Source organism: Vespa mandarinia, chromosome 14 (genome assembly GCF_050613455.1).
Source record: "Vespa mandarinia isolate Hongniang chromosome 14, ASM5061345v1, whole genome shotgun sequence".
NCBI classification, from domain to species: Eukaryota; Metazoa; Arthropoda; class Insecta; order Hymenoptera; family Vespidae; genus Vespa; species Vespa mandarinia.
The window spans coordinates 615612-632754 of record NC_140823.1 but is presented as its reverse complement, the minus strand read 5'-3'; the positions used below and the strand labels follow the sequence as shown (position 1 = coordinate 632754).

Sequence of the window (17143 nt, the reverse complement as noted above, 5' to 3'; positions counted from 1 at the left end):
CATATTTGGAGATTCTTATATCTTCACTAATGTAGAGTGATGTAGATGTACAGAATCTGTAACATGTGGTAAATAAAGATAATCTAACCTAAAACGCAAAGAAGCTGAAATATTTTTTGATATAGGATTATTTTTATAAATTTGCTGTTAATAAAATAAAGCAACATGTTTTCAATTTCTAAAATGGATTACTTTCAAGCAAAAATAACATGATCAATTAACTATATTCGATTTATTGCAAGTAATACCTTTATGCATTATTTTATTTACTAGATTATATAATAATTCTATTCATAAATTATAAGTGCTTCTTATTTAATGAAATTAACGCAAATAAAAATTTATTATAAAAGAATAAAAATAGAAATAATTTTAAAGATCTTTAATTTAAAATTCCCGCCAAAAGTTTTCATTAAAGAATACTTCTCTATAATATATTTACTTTAAGTTTGCAGTATAGGTCTATGAACCGAAGTATGTGATATACATAAATGACATAGATTATAACCTGTAGATAATAACTCAGGTTTGATATATTCTACAGGCATATGGTGGTACAATCAAAATGGTTTTTTTGGAAAATGACGCGGTAATTTCTTAAATAAATCTAAACAATTTGTTATAAATATTAGAGAAGTAAATATAATTTTTCAGTTCTTAGTGGAGCTCACAAGATTATTTGATAAATCAAGGTTATCTGGCTCTGTAATGCTCACTATTAAAAGGTGTAAGTATTTTTAAAGTTAAATTTATTTTAAAGGTAATTTTATTTTCTAAAAACAAATTGTTCTTGATCAGTTTAATCTTCATTGTAGTAACTTTTTACATATGTAGATAATATTTTAAAATCGTAATATTAATAAAGATGAAATGATATAATATAGTTATACATTTAATAAGGAATTACTTGTATGTAAAATATTACATACAGAATATATAGAATTACTTGCATGTAAAATATTTATTATATATATGAGATCTTATATGTCTTAAATAGCATCCAAAATACACCTCATTAAATTGATAGTTTTTATATTGCAGTTAATGGACACAATAAACCTGTACCTAGAAAGGGAAGACCACCATTATCAACGCCAAGTGAATTTCTTTGTCTTGTGCGAGCTACCTTTCGCAGCAAAAAAATTTCAACCATTGTATGTATAGTTTTAAAATTATACAAATATAGATAATGAATTTAATTTCTATAAAGAAAATTTTTAACTTCTTTGGATTTCAGATACATTCCAAAGACGTGAATAAGTTCCAGCAGGCATATTGGAATCTTTTAAAAACAAATATAAATGGGCTGAAAAAGTTAAAAAAAGTAAAATCAGCAAAACCTAAAGTTCATTAAAATTATAAATTAAAAAGACCACGTTTATTTACTCTTATTACAATTTTTCTAGTATTATATATATATATATATGCTCACACACACACACACACACATATATACACAAAGTTTTTTAATGTTAATAAGATAAACAACAAATAAAATACGTTTTATGTAAATACTAGCAATAAATTATTAATGAATAACTTATAACGGAATAAATTAATTCGTACAGAGTTTATTACTGTGAACATACGTAAAACATTTGGATATTTATAAAATCAAAAGTATCTGATTCTGATAGCCAATTGTTATTGGTTATCATTCAAATTTATAATTGATTTGAATTAATCCTTCAGTCATTAATTTTTCAATTAATCATATATTATTTCAACTCTTCGAAAATTGAAAGACAACCTTTTTTTTTATAGAATCTAGATTAAATTTAATGAATGATTGCGAATAATGACCAGAATTAATACCGATTACACGGTACCAAATTTTATATAACCGTCACAGTATATGATTCAATCTATTTCTTTTTTAAAAAATTACTCAAATCTATGCTGAGAAATTGTTAACAAAATTATCTTAATAAATTTAATAAATTCGTAAAAATTTTTATATAATAAAATATTAAAGTAAAATGAAAGATATACAAATACTATTACGATACTAATATATACAAATATTAATACAATATAAATTGAATTTTATATAAGTCATCAATCTTTTCATTGTAATTATAGATTTCTTTAATAACAAAATAAATTTTATACTAATATATAAAAAAAACATGCAGGAGGCTTAGGTGTGATAATGGGAAGAAGAAAATGATAAATAAGATTTGGTGGAAGACTAAGATAAAAAGAATTTTGGTTTAATTGAATAAATTTTAGAAGGAAATATAGTTTGAAACGTGTGAATATAGTGCTGGATATGGTATATGTTTAGAAAAAGGATAAATGAACAAGAAAGAAAGATAAATACAAGAAAATATCAATATAGTAGTCTAACAATTCGGACACAGGTACATAGTAGTATATAAGGATTTGTATACAATAAAAAACTTTAATGTGCGTATGAAAAAGAATAAATATTAATAATACACATTGATTTGATCGTAGAATTACATTTAAAGAATAAAATAGAATTAATTTTATTATTATTACATATTTCTGTTCATCATAACAAATTAAGTATTAAAAAGAAAAAAATTCTTTACTTTTATTTTCTGGAATATATATAAATTGTTTTATATAATTTAATAATAATAAAATAAAAAGTGATCATTATAAATCTAAAAGGATTAAAAGTTTGTGATAGTAAACATATTAAAATGAAAAGACTTTATTTATTTTTGCTCAGAAACTCTATACACCTTAATAATGATAAATACACAAACATTTTCATAAGATATAAATTTGATAATACAAGATGAGATGGTTTTAATGTTTTTATGAAGATTGATAAAATCATGTAAAATGTGTCCCAAATATTTATACAGTCTCAATCAGCTTCCTAGACAAATAATTCTAAAGCTTAAGCGATTGATTACAATAATTCGATATTCCAATTTTTATATGTAGATATTTTAAATATATGTCACAACATAGATGCGTTGTTTATGCAACTTCGATAATAAAAATAAGATGCAAATGTTGTTTTACTTATGTTCACATATAAGTTATATTCGATTATTTTATCTTTAATTCTTACTGATAATTATTATATGATGTATATGATTGCTTATAAAATGACACCTTTTTGTGTAATAGAATATTTAAAAGTATTTGAAATATATGTGCGTGACTATTGGGATAATATGTCATAAATTCTTTAACTTATCATAAGCTAAATCCTCATCACATTATTTTCTATCACAATTATATTGAATGCAAGAATGTAGAAGATTTATGATAAGCCATGATCTACATGTAAATATATAAATATGTTATGTTCTTTTCGAAATGTAGACTTTTATACTGAAAGTATTTTTTAAGAAAAGCTTCAACTAACAAGTTCATGAAATAAACTAAAAAAATTAAAAGATTCTTTGCAATATTACTGTGTTATCAGTATCATTCTATAAATTTATCAAATAAAGAGATTGCATTACTTTGAATTTGATGTGTAATAGTTTTAGAGACTTATATTTAAATTTTTAATATCAATATGCACCAAAATTTGTATTTTTGTTATAAATTTTTTACAAATTGATAGACTTGAAATAAAAAATAGATATGTTGCATAAGTTGCATTTTAGGAATTATCACAACTGTTTATTTATGATGTATGAGATGTTTTTATTTTATTATTAAGAAAGAGAGCAATTTAAGATTTCATTAATATTACAGCTTTTTAAATGTATTTGTTATAATTACATGTGAAAGCTTATATAATGTAAAAAATATGTAAAGGATAATAAGATTTTATACTATGTACAAGAAATAGATTGAAATGATATATATGTTAATAAGATTTTTTGCAAAAAAGGAAAAGAAAAAGAAAGAAAAGGTATAAAGAAATAGAACCATTTGAAAAAAATCTTTAAGTTATAATGCTTCCATGGCTTGATCAATATGTATTTTATGAGAAGAAAAACGTAATATCTTAGCAAATTTAGTTACGAGTTTGTGATCATCAACTTAAACAAATATACAAACTCACAGCATGTCTTATATTTCGTATTACGCAGTTTTGTTACATGTTCCATACTTTCCAGAATCATTCTTATTAATCGAATACTTTTTACAGACACACAAGAGAGAGAAAGATGCATTGCTTTATAATACAACTGACACATTTTACAATACAAACGAAAAGAAACTATATCCAATATTTCTCTTTACATCAATTATATGGTTAAATGAAATATTTAAGTTAGATTTTAGACATTTAGGAGATCCACATCAACGTGTGTCAGGTAGTACTTATTTAATAACTTAGATATTAGATACACACTTTTAAAGAGCCACGAAAGACATGGCGCATATTATCTTACAATAATGAAATGAAAAAATTTTGTGAAAATCTTTTTTAGAGATGAAGGATATTAAAAAACACACAGTTTCCAGGCTAAGCAAAAGGACACTGCTACTCCATTATTTTCACAAGTTAAAAAACCCTGTCTTCCTTTTCCAATTTGAGATGAAGTGTAGAAATGCAAGACAATTGTAGACCTAAAAGCTTTTGCAACAGTGTCACAAGATTTCTTGCACTTTTCATTCCTGAATACTGGGCGGTTTACATTGTTACATGTTAAAAAGTATACATCTTGCTAAGAGATATCTAATCTCACAGCATTAACGAACGTTTTATCGGCAGATGATTGTTATTCAGTCAAGAAGTAAATTGTGATTGATACACACACGCACGCGTACATATAAATATATGTATGCACGTATCTTTTTTCTTACAAAGTACAGATGCACTAAGAATCTTTCACTTAGTTGCGAGAGATATATAACTGAACTTTTATTTTATTTTCACAAATAATCACACGTTTATGTGCGAAGTCAGTCCTCTATATTGTACGTTGTCATAAAAAGCATCGTTCGGAAACATGCAACTCTCTAATTATTTTTCGGTTGTAATTGCACGATTATTTGTAAATCCACAATGGTCTTCTCCAACATTTCGAGCCGCGACATATTAGTTAAAGAACATCGCATCTGATTTGTACAGCTATTAGATGTCACGGTGGTAATTAAATTTGTAGATATTGAACCGGCATTAGTAGAAATAGTTTCCATTTGAGCATTATCCTTGTGTCGTGAATTAGTTTTTTCGTCTATAGAATCAGGAGATGTATCATTTTGTTCTACAATGTTTTTATCTTCAATATCTATGTTAGAAACAGTTTTCTGTTCGTCAATTTCTGTAATCTGATGTAGATCCTTTTTAGTTTGGTCATTGTCATCACTAATATTAAACTTACGTTTTTTCGAAGGGGCTTCTATTTCCTGTTGATTAGATTCTTTGACTTTTATCGCTCGAGTACGCGATAATAAAGTTTCTAAAGCTGATTGTAAGCTAGTAGGTGGTTTCAGTCTTGTACTGCTACTATAAACAAGAGCTAAAGCTCGTAAATCACCAGTTAGTCTATGAGCAGATGCTTGAATATCAACAGCTTCCACCATTGCAGTCATAGAACTAACTAAGTTATCAATAAGTAGGCAGGTTTGTTCAGTTAATACATGATTGGCGAGTTTAGGGAAGAAAGTTTTTAAAAAAGCATGTATTGCAGGTACGCCTAATGAAGATCTTTCATCTAATAGAACAGCATCTACATAATCCACTGTATAGGAAGAACAAAGGAGAGATGCTATATGCTTTCTGTCTATATGTGTGGCAGCATGGACATCCAACCATAATCTTGGAAATAATGCCAAATGTAAGGGAACACCTGGAATACGAAATTGGTGATAAAATCTACGATTAATTCCATCCACAATTAAATATTAAATATTACAGTTACCTTCAAATCCTAACATAGCACTTAAGTTAACCAATGTCTCTGTCATGCAATCATTATTGATTGCAAGTCTGCACATAACATCAATTAACTCATGATATGGTAAATAAAATTCAAGCAAGGCGCTATCATATTCCGGATCTACTCCTCTAGATGCTTCAAGTTGAGAATGTGGTACTGCCATTTGCACCATTGGTCTAGCAGGTCTTGTAGGCATTTTTCCTGGTGGAGTAGATCTCCTTGGAAGATAAGGACCAGGTGGAACAGCTGCATGAGATTCTTGAAGAGCTGCATGACAATGAGATAATAATGGTGCTAAAACAAGTATAGCATCTGCAGGAACAAGCATAACGAGTTCTTTTAGAAGATCGATTGCCAAATTACGCATATCTGGTGGATTATACGTATTTAATAGTGTTGCCAATTTTCTTAATACATCTGGCCACTCCTTGCAATTGGCAAGGATATTTCTTGCATCAGGTCCATCTCTTGCTGTACGAATACATCTTACTAATTCTACAATAATAGCTATTAATTCAGCTAAGTCACCAGCCACGTGACATGCAGTTGCTTCATGGTACATTATATGTAACATGTGAAAAGCTTCAAGGGCCATGCTTAAACCTCCATTGTATACAACATACAAACGATCATCATCCGATTCTATAAGAATCCTGATAAAAAAATATATAATCCTATTATGTATTATTTCACAATAAGAAAATTGTATCAGAGAATAACATACCGAAATGCAGAAATTAATGTAGCCCAACAGGAACGACCATCCAACCCTTGTAAGTACGAAGATAGTGTACCTCTCCTAAATGATGCAATTTCAGCTTCTTCTTGTTCTGTTTGATCTGGATGCCTGGCAACCAGTAGTTGCATCAATTTGAATAATTCATCTACCGCCTAGATCAAAACATTATTTGTAAATATAGATATCAATCATATACAATAAATTAGAAGTCTCTTGTTTATAATAAAATATTAATAATAATTAATACATATATATAATATATAATATATATATATATATATATATATATATATATATATATATATATATATATATTCTACGATAATTATCTATAAAAACTTACAGTAGAATATTGGGTAGGATGCGGTGTAATATTTTTAAAAGCCCATTGTATATTTTGATGCGCAGCCAATTGTCTTGTAAATGTTCGTGATTGCTGACAACAAAGTCGTAATAATCCATAATAAGCAGGTAACATAACTCGATTGAATAATACAACATCTTGATCTTCGTGATCGGCTCTATTAGAAAAATAAATAAAATTAATTTATTTCTGGCACATATGCAAGTTAGTTTGTATTATCATATATAAATGAACAACTTACAGTATATAATTAAATGCAATATTTTTGGTTATATGTGGATTATGAAGTATCATAGATACATTTTCAGGACAATCAGAACAAACATGATACCAAAATAATAATACAGCTTGCTTGTTATGATGTACTGGAATGCTTGGTTCCGAAAGCTTTGGATGAAATAATGTCCATAAGTCATTTAAATATTGCCCAAACTGAAATGAATAATTTAAAATAATTATTAGTTTTATTTTAAAATTACTTGACATAATTTGTTATACGAAATACATACCATTAATTTCTCTGTTTTAGAGACAACACAATATGTGAGCAATGCAAAATAGGCAGTGAGTTTCATTGTACCGTGAGTTTGTAAATCAATATAGTGTCTTGCAGGCTGCAATAATCTTAAAAGTGCAGTATAAATTTGGTGTAATATTAATGTAGCTTCTGGAGATAATTGAAGCTCTCTAGAAGTGTTACATCCTAATCCCAATCGATGAGCACTGCGATATCCTTGCCTAAAATGAGTTGAAGGTACGAGTGATACTAAAAGGAAAGCAGCAGCAGAACGAACTCTTTGATTTGAATGTTCAAGAAGGAAATGTTGCAACCAAGTGTCTAATCCTTGTAGAACCCATGCATGTGCAAGTTTGCTTCTGGTAACAGCAAGAGCCAACCATTCAAGAGCTCCATGAGGCGCAACTCTAGCTGCTTCCCATACTCTGCCCAGAATTAATTGTGTCATACAAGGTAATCCACTAGGGCCTGAACTTTCAGTAAGCAGGGTCAAAAGTTTGAAAAACGGTTGACAAACATCTGTATGTTTTGTTATTGCTTGAAAAATCATTGTCACAATATGTATAGCCAATCTATCATTCCATCGACACAAAGATTGAATTAAATTTCTTGTTTGATTCAAATTAATGACATCTCGTGTTTGTTGATATAAAAATGGAAATCCTTTACCTCCTGCTACTGCACTTAGATCTGTTGGCGATAAAGTTAATCTGCAAAATTTTAAAATATTTCTAAACATTCGCGATTGTATGAACACATATATATATATTTTTTAAATTTTAATCTAAAAATGAAATTTAATTTTTAATGATTTCTTTTATATACAAATCGATTCCTACCTATGATCTGGTCCTCTACTACGTTCAACTAATGTTGCTATTAATGTAATCATCTTATCTAACGAAGCTGGTCTCAATTTATCCGTTGGTACTGCAACAATTTCTTCTTCTTCTTCTTCTTCGCTAACTGCGTCAACGAATTCATGTGTTTTATGACCTAAATAAAAGTTTACCATCGTAGAAATAGCCTGTACTCGTATAAGGAATAATGTCTCCTCTTCTCCCATTTTACTAAACTCATATAAGAAACTAAAGTATTCTGTGAGATGTTTTAAATGTTGTTTAGCATGTTCCATCAAAGATAAAAGCATTCTAACGAATCTTGTAACACACGATCGAGTGCCAACAGTGGTTAAATCGTTTTCTTCATCACAAAGCAGATAGAGAGGTGCTTCTGTAGCGCGTAATCGTTGAATGACATGAATACATAATCTTTGAAACATTTGTCTTACCATTTGATTAGGACATTTTACTAATATTTGTATAGGCCACCATGAATTACTAGCCATTCTTTCAAGAAATCTGGCGCATGCACCAGGAGAACCATTAAATTGTTTTGTAAGTAATTCTACCCATTGAACCATAGTAGGTTTTTCTTTAGCATGAATAAATGTTTCCATGAAAAAAGAGGTTGAAAGCTCAGCAGACATTTCCGTAATATCTGGTTGAACAGAAAGTAATGTTTGCGGTATGTAACCACATATTTGCCACATAAATGTAAAATAGGTATGCTCAAATATATTTTTGTCTTGCAAAAAGTGCATGTTATCTTGCCATATCCAATCTTCTAACTCTTTATTTAGTTCTAAAGGCGGTAATTTATTTGTTTGCTTATGACTTAGCAAAGATGACCGTAAACTAGTTGGACTGGAAACAGTTGCTTCTTCTTCTTTTAATTGATCACCAGGATCTGTACACCACTCATAGAAAAGCATATATGCTGAGTTTGTCTTTTCAAAACTGAAATCCATGAATTTATCTGTTACAGAATCGTATGTCTTACTGGTCATTTCACCACCAAAACATTCTGCTGCAATTTGATTTGGATCAAATGGTTTAACTTCAGCATCATTAAATAAAAACCATTTGTCTTTATTAGGAGAAGTACGATCTCTAATAAAACTGTAGTAATGTCCACCATCAGCCGTACCAGTATGCACAGTAACACCAATTAAATCATATTGATAATGTTCCATTTCTTCTTCTTCTTCGCCATCTAAGGCAGTATGTTCTTTATTCTCAACTTTGTTATTACCAGATGCTTTTCTTTCTTCTTGATAATGTTGTGGCATCAATTTTTTTTCTACATAGCCCGACATATCCAATCTTAAAGGAAAACTAAAATGTGTGTTAACTTTTTCTTTAAGCATAGTACCCATATTAAAAGTATATCTCATTGTATTAAAACATAATATATGTGGAAGTTTTTTAAAGCATGCTCTCTTCTCAGCTCTTGCTTTTTTGCCACATTGAGAACATGTGTACATATTATCTCCTTCTAAAGTGTCTTTGACAGTAACTTCATCTAAACTTTCATAGAGATTTCTCATGTCAGCTACTTGACAACGAACTGTATAAAATTCCTCAAGTGTACGGCTTACATGTTCGCAATCTAGCGAAACCACATTATTCGATATTACACCACAAAATAAGGTTTTTACTAAATTTTTCAAATCGCTCGTCATTTCTTCTAACTTAGATACGAGATCTATAAAAAACTCTGCCATATCTTTCTGTTCTCCCGTATTTAAGGGTTCATGATTCATAGTATACACGCGACAGAAACTTCTAGGATTGTATGCTTTTCTCTCAGATTCCAACAGATATGCAAACATTCGTTGTAATTCACGTAATGTCAGCTGATGTTTGTTAGCTCTATTACAATCAGCTCCTAAGATAGAAATACGTGCTTGAGGCATCATGTAAAGATGTTGCATACAACTAGCCATGTAACACGTTGCACCTAAATTTGTAAGTCCTACATATCCACAATCTGATCGTCCATCTTCATGTGGCCAGTAATCCCATGGATATGGAGAATGTGGACCAGGCCTATGTTGAGTTAACAACTTCTCATGAAGTATATAATAATTATCTGGTGCAGACTTTACAAGCTCAACTAATAAATCAAATGCTGCTGATCTAGAAACTTGACTTTTACATTTGGGAACATGTTTTGATCGAGGATTTGGCAATGCAAATAAAAAATCAAATACTTCATGTAATAAATTTTGCCCAATTTTTCCTTGCTTGCAAGGCGGATTATGCGTCATAATATTACATGCAAGATTTAATAAACCAACCAAACCATCATCTTCCACTGTATTATGTCGCATTTCGAGATGTTCTCTGTTAATAATAGAATCAATAACTCTGATTGCCAAAGCTTCTAAGTCTATTGTTCCATTAGATAAATCATCTGAGTTATCTTTAATAGCTTCTTCTGGAAGAGAATCAACTAAACGACATACAAGCCAAAAATAATCTCTACAAGCAGGCCCATATGGTTCTTTACCATCATCAAGAACAGGATGTAAATGTAATGGTAAATCTGGTTTTCTGTGAGAAGGTTGCATAGCTTCTGCAATTACAAGATGCTCAAGTAATGTATTTAGCATTGGTACAATAAGACCAGAGACTTCAGAATTATCGCTTTCCGTTCCTGTTGTTCCCAAGCATAATCTATATAAAGCAGTACACACTTCTCTTCGTACAGCTGGCTCAGGATCTTCCAATACAAGACGACGTAACCAAGTTTTTCCAAAAGATTCAGATGACAAAAATAAGCTTTGTTTTACAATTGGATCACTATGTACCCAGCATACTAATAATGCCATAGTATAATGAATAACTTGAGATCTACCAAATACACCTGTTTTGTAATGATTTGGGTCACGTGGTAAAGATGCCTCATTCAAAATACTTGTTATTCTTGGCATAACAGTATTAACATTCATCATAGAAAGCATCGCATCACTAAGTTTAGGTACCAATAATTTATCTGCTTTACTTCGTTTCTTCTCTTCTCTGATAACACCAAGATAACATAATTGCTTTAATAAGCTTGCAAGACAATCTTGTTGCCATTCACTACCATCTCCTTGTTCCAAGCATTCAGACATAAAAATATCAAACAAATGTCGCAAACCTCCGTGTTGAACAAACACTGTTGACCATGGTATATCCTTTTCTTTCTCATCATGATTATCATCTGCATCACCACCACCTTCATGTATAGGTGATGAGCTTAAAGCGGAAGAAACAGAGGGTTGCTGACATTCTGTTTCTCTTCTACTTAAAGATTCTACTATATACAAAGAATACATTAATTTTTGAGGACTGGCAGGGTCCAATAAATCAGGTAAAGATGTCTCTCCCAATTTCTGAAAGCCTCTTAATAATGTCGGACTAGTAGGAAGTAAGGTTAATGTATCCCAAACTCTTCTAGAAAGAACCTGAGCTTTTGTATGTGGAATTTCTTGACCTCCTTTTACTGTGACCTTCATAGCGCTAAGTGTTCTCATCAATGTAAAAAGCTGTTCAAAGTACTGTGGCCGCAATAGAAGAAGTGTTGGTAATGATTCTCTTGGTGGAGGAGGTAAAAGAGATGGTGAATCCATATCTCTTTTATTACATCGACCAGTATTATTACGACCTGCACCAGGCGAAATAAAGACTAATTGTCCATCTTTAAAACCCATTTCTTGTAAAGTCTTTTCATCAAAGTCGATAGTTAATTCTTGACCTTGAGTGATCATTCTAATTGGCCCATCAGTAAGAAGAGATCCTAAAACTGAATTAGTATTTTGTGTCGCATTTGTAGAAGTAGCTGCTTTTTCTTGATTATTTTGTGTATCATCCCACCACTTAGCAACTTCTGCTCTCAAATCTGCAACATAATCAGTATTTAAAAGGGTAAACGTTGTTTTTTCGGGTATTCCAGCAGGTTGGACAAGAATTCTTATATGTTGTCCTTTTTCTGACATACTCATAGCCATATGACTTCCCGCACCTCTACCTTCCAGTATCCAACGACGTAAATGATATGCATAGCGCTTCCTGAATGCTTCTAGATGTGTTCTTAGTAAAAGCAGTGCTCTTTGTATACAACGCAAACTAGCTTCTTCATTTATTTCTAAATCTGCACTAGCTGCAGCAAGATGCATCATACATTGTGAAACAAATTCAGCTTCCTGAGACAATTGTCTAGACATGTAATAACCATTTAAATATTGAATAGCGGCCATACTAACATCTGTGCTTTTTGCTTTCAAAGCAATTTTCCATAGGAAATCCATTCCAACTGAGTCAACATCTCTTAAAGGTCTATCCAAATGTGCAGCAGCTAAACGTGCTAAATTGCATAATTGTTGGAAAAGACTAAGACCTGTCATGCTTATAGTTTCAGGTGGCAAACTTGGAAGTTTACGCATACATAAATGTTTCAATGTATCCATTCCAAGAGCATGTTGTTCTGTAGATTTTGCTTGACTTAATAACCAACTAAAAAGTTCATCAGCACATGTTGGATCTTGGGATAAACATTGCCATAATATGTCCACTTGTTCAAGGCTTAGGCGAAAACAATCCGGTGAACCCAAAGGTGAAAAAATTGAAGACAAAAATTGTAATCTAACTTGAATTTCGGTTTGATGCGAGTATAAATTACTTTTTGGTCCAATACTAGTGTATGTTTTCAAATTATTAAAAAAATGCTTCATCATACCACGTTCACGATCAGCCCATGTCGTGATGGTATGTGCATCCATTGCACCAAATTGTTGAAAGCTTGCAAGTAACTTTGGCAATAATCTTAAAGATACAACTACAGAATGATTAGTTGCTAAATTTTCTAAGCAACCTTCAATGAATTTCATTGGTATTAAACGATCAACATTAAAACATAGTAAATTACATAATGCTTTCTCCGCTTCTAATGCTAATCCTTCTCCCAATTGACCAATTTTGTCATCTTGCAAAAGATCCCACAATAATGTATTTCCTGGTTTACATACTGTCTCTAAGTTAAATTGAGAATTCAATCTTGATACCGCTTGACGGACTGTTCGTACTTGTGGAGGACGACATACAGATCTTCTAATAGTCATAGTTGGATGTGAATGATGTGGATGATACGCTTGCATTTGAATAGCTGTTAAGTGACGTGCTGCTAGCTGTGCTAATTCTTCTTCACAACCACTTTCTTCACCATCAAAATCTGCCATATTTTTCTCACTTTTATTAGATATTCTACTACTATAAGAGCCTTCTTCATCTGAAAGCATTTCATCTAAACCAGAAGGTAAAAAAGTAGGTCCACTTGCATGAACTAATCCAGCAAGTTCAGATATAACAGCTCCTGGACCATCTGCAGCAGCTAGTACTCCTGCTACATCACTATCATCTTCATCATGAGATGTATCTGCAGAATCAGGTGCTCTGTCTACATTATGGCCTACTAATGACATATATTTATTTTTGTTTGCCCTTCTCAATAATGATGCTGTTGTTGGTACTTGTTGATCAGTTGGATCTAAAGCCATGGCCTGTTGTTTGACCCGATCAAGAGTATCAACAATTTTTGATTCATCCAATGAGGTAAATGTACCAGATTCTAAGCTACCATCTAATACATCTTCTGTTCTACTTTTACTATTCAATAATTCTTTAGACTTTATGCTACCTTCTTGACTAACAATATCTTCCAATGTTTTTTCAATTGTTGTTATTGATCGTTTTTGAGGTTTCTTTCTTTTTCGTAATACTTTTCTTTTTTTCTTTTCATGAATTACTGGTTCTTCAGTATTTGACTTTTCTGTATCTGCTTCTACATCAGAACAGCTTTGTTTATCCTTTGTATCGTCTTGCAATGCATTTGAAGGTGTGTCTTTTGTTAGCTCAGTAGTACATTCGGATTTTTCAGAAACAGGGTCTTCTACTTCATTTAAATTTGATTCAACAGGGATGCTTTCTAAACTTTTACCTTTAAATGGACCTATTAAAAAAGACAAATTCTTTCCTTAATTTATATTTTTAATATTGAAAAAGTAATTAAATGATTAATTGATATACCTTCTCCATCACTGCTATCTCCTCTTGCTTGTTTCCTCGGAGATGGACCATCGGATAAAGCAGGACTAGGTTCTTCTTCATCTTCATCAGGACTACTACCATCCATACCACTTGGATCACTACTACTACTTCCTCCAACACCACTTGAACCTCTTAAAATTTCTCTGTTTTTCATAGTTAAGCCTCTTGAATAACCCGAACCACCAGATGTCCATATAAATTTTATCAATGCTGATGCTAAAAACAAACTTTGCTCTGTATGATCCTTAGGCTCTAACTTTCCTAGTAAAGAATACAAATGAAGAACAGGTGTGGGTGCTAAATGTTTCACTAATGGTGCCAATAAATCATATACTGGACGACCACAATGTTTTAACTGTGCAGCTTGCCAAATGGTATCCATATCTGAAGATGTAATTCTACCTTCCATAGCTAAGAAACTTAACACAATATGACTTTGTTTAATAACTTCTACATGTAAATTTGGTCCAAATATATGAGCTATGATATTATTATCAGTCAACCATGCAGCTAGTGCATGGCCTACTTGTTCAACTTCAGCAACTGTTTCACTATTACAAAGTTCATTAAATGCAGTAATATGAGCATTAATTTGAGCTACTCCTGCCAATCTCATAGTCAAAGTTGTGCTGGTAAAATATTTGAAAGCCAAGTCTAAACCATCTCGATCAAAGCTTGGCAATACTGCATCTATTGGATCTTTAACTGCACTCCACATGAAATCTTAACACAGAAATATATTAAATCAAATTTGATTCATTTATATAGCTATAAATTTTTTACTTCAGTTATATTTTTAATCGTTACCTGCCATAGTTCTAACTGCTGGTGTGCGTAATTCTTTATCACCTAATCGGCACATATACTTCATAACTCGACTACGTAGAGGTATAAATAATTGAATAACACTACCATAGTTTAACCAAAGTTTTAAATTACAAATTACTGCAACCATAGAATGTGCAAGGCTAACAGGCAGTGTATTCTCCATATCAAAACAACCAGACATTAAATTAAAACCACCTTGATGGCAAAATATAGATACTGCACGAATCAAAGGTGCAGGTACTTCAGGATCATGAGGTTCGCAATAACCTCCTTCATCCTTCATAAATAAATAAAGATAAATAAATACATAAAAATAATTTCATTGAATATACTACAATGGGTTACATTACCTTCACTGGAGCTAATGGATTTATAGCACCTCCATGTTTCATTGCAATATAGAGAGGAAAATTAAGTAAAAAAATTTTGGAGAGAAGATGAAATAATTTTTCTCTGTCTTGTTGAGACCAACTAGATGTTTGGTTTGTATCGCTTGTATTTCCTTTATTTGTGCTTTCTTCCTCTTTTTCTTCTTTGGCTGACTCTTTTGTATTATCCTGCTGTCCATCTTGTTGTATAGTTTGTAATTGTTGTAATGTACAGAGAACAATACTTTGAGTCAGCCTTATAAATCGATCAAAGTTTTTAATTTCTCGATAACAACACATACATTGTCTATAAATTGCAAAAAATGTAATCTGTTTAATAAACAGAAAATCTAACTACATTATAATCAATAATATTATACCTTTGTACCCATTGGTTAACATAATGTAAAGTAGTGTCCACATCTGCTACACATAAAGTAGTTAACACATCTTGCTCTTTTGATGTTCGATCATCATCTATACATATAAGATTATTTCTATGAATATATATTTAAAATGTATACAAAATGTTTTATAATATCATTAAAAAAGTTAAAATTGATTATATATAACCTAAAATGTTTCTGCCATTTAACTATTTTATTTTGATTTTATTATTGCGTTTTTTTTAATTAATATCATAAATATTGTAAAGCTATACAAAATTTTAAAATACTGAAATTGATCTCAGGTTATAAAGCTTGTAACAAAGAATTATATGTAAAAAAACAAAATACGATAGTTATATATATGTATATAAATAGTAATCTATAAATTACTCTACTCATACGTTTTCTCTATTACAATCATATAACTACGTTAATACATAAACTATGTAAAGGAATAGAATAGGTTAAGATAAAATAGACTTGTGTATATTATGCTTACAAGAGAGCAGAAGATCGTGAAAGTCAACGCATACATCACACATGATTATTTTACTGTAGCCCCGAGAAGGCTTTTTTAATCACGTTAAGTTCATCACTCAATTTCATTACCATGCACTGCCAAGAATGATAATATTATTAAACATCTCTGTCTTTCTGACTATTCTGAACAGTTGATTAATTCGTTAGCCTCCATATTGCTTTTCTTGTCGCAGCTGAATTCACTCGTAACTTACTTCAAGTAAAAAGTTTTGTTTTTTCGATGCCTATCTTTCTATTTCGTTTAATTACAAATTGATTGAAATTAAAAAAAAAATTGAACGTAATTTTCACATATGTAAAATACTTTTCATTAATAGCAATAACAATTTCGATTAGATAATCCAATTTTCTATCTATATGAATGTCATTATGACAGAAGACAGCTGATTGCCGCCATGTTATATGCATACAACGTGGATTTCAAAATTCTATTTACTATATTAGTAGTAATTAATAGCAGAAATATTAGTAAAAAAAATGATAAAGTAATAAAAATACTTGTATTATATATATGTATATGTAAATATATCTATTATATTGATTACACAATTAATATAGTTATTATGTTTATACTTTATCGTGATATATTATTTTTATAATTTAGACAAATAATTCCAATTGGGAAGGTATGCTTA

The 17143-nt window shown here is 30.5% G+C and overlaps 2 protein-coding genes across 9 annotated transcripts; one reads left to right on the top strand and one right to left on the bottom strand.

Annotated features, from left to right (window-relative positions):
• The first annotated feature begins 448 nt into the window (after positions 1 to 448).
• On the top strand, positions 449 to 2705 carry Srp14 (signal recognition particle 14). Its single transcript, XM_035862437.2, has 4 exons — positions 449 to 589; positions 655 to 727; positions 1042 to 1154; positions 1238 to 2705. The coding sequence occupies exons 1-4, from the start codon at positions 566 to 568 to the stop codon at positions 1352 to 1354; spliced, it is 327 nt and encodes a 108-aa protein (XP_035718330.1). The 5' UTR covers positions 449 to 565; the 3' UTR covers positions 1355 to 2705.
• A 738-nt stretch (positions 2706 to 3443) lies between these two features.
• puf (ubiquitinyl hydrolase 1 puf) lies at positions 3444 to 16810 on the bottom strand. 8 transcript variants are annotated; one of them, XM_085661346.1, is made up of 13 exons: positions 16468 to 16800; positions 15960 to 16056; positions 15562 to 15886; positions 15191 to 15488; positions 14363 to 15106; positions 8291 to 14285; positions 7444 to 8161; positions 7176 to 7366; positions 6914 to 7091; positions 6556 to 6722; positions 5814 to 6484; positions 5274 to 5741; positions 3444 to 5126 (listed from the first exon to the last, which is right to left on the bottom strand). In XM_085661346.1, exons 1-13 carry the CDS (start codon positions 16508 to 16510, stop codon positions 4909 to 4911), a joined length of 10113 nt encoding a protein of 3370 aa, XP_085517472.1. In that variant the 5' UTR covers positions 16511 to 16800; the 3' UTR covers positions 3444 to 4908. The 8 variants fall into 8 exon arrangements, with proteins under 8 accessions (XP_085517472.1, XP_035717936.2, XP_035717937.2 ...); XM_035862043.2 differs by having other exon boundaries at positions 3444 to 5180; positions 16468 to 16799; XM_035862044.2 differs by having other exon boundaries at positions 3444 to 5741; positions 8291 to 12179; positions 12279 to 14285; positions 16468 to 16798.
• Between the last annotated feature and the right edge of the window lie 333 nt (positions 16811 to 17143).

Coding starts and splice junctions, on each gene's coding strand:
- Srp14 (XM_035862437.2), top strand. CDS start 566: ATGGTTTTTTTGGAAAATGACGCG. Junction 728..1,041: donor AATGCTCACTATTAAAAGGT/GTAAGTATTTTT, acceptor TTTATATTGCAG/TTAATGGACACAATAAACCT. Junction 1,155..1,237: donor GCAAAAAAATTTCAACCATT/GTATGTATAGTT, acceptor TTTGGATTTCAG/ATACATTCCAAAGACGTGAA.
- puf (XM_085661344.1), bottom strand. CDS start 16,510: ATGTGTGATGTATGCGTTGACTTTCACGATCTTCTGCTCTCTT. Junction 14,286..14,362: donor AGATAGCAGTGATGGAGAAG/GTATATCAATTA, acceptor CTTTTTTAATAG/GTCCATTTAAAGGTAAAAGT. Junction 7,092..7,175: donor ATTGCATTTAATTATATACT/GTAAGTTGTTCA, acceptor TTTTTCTAATAG/AGCCGATCACGAAGATCAAG.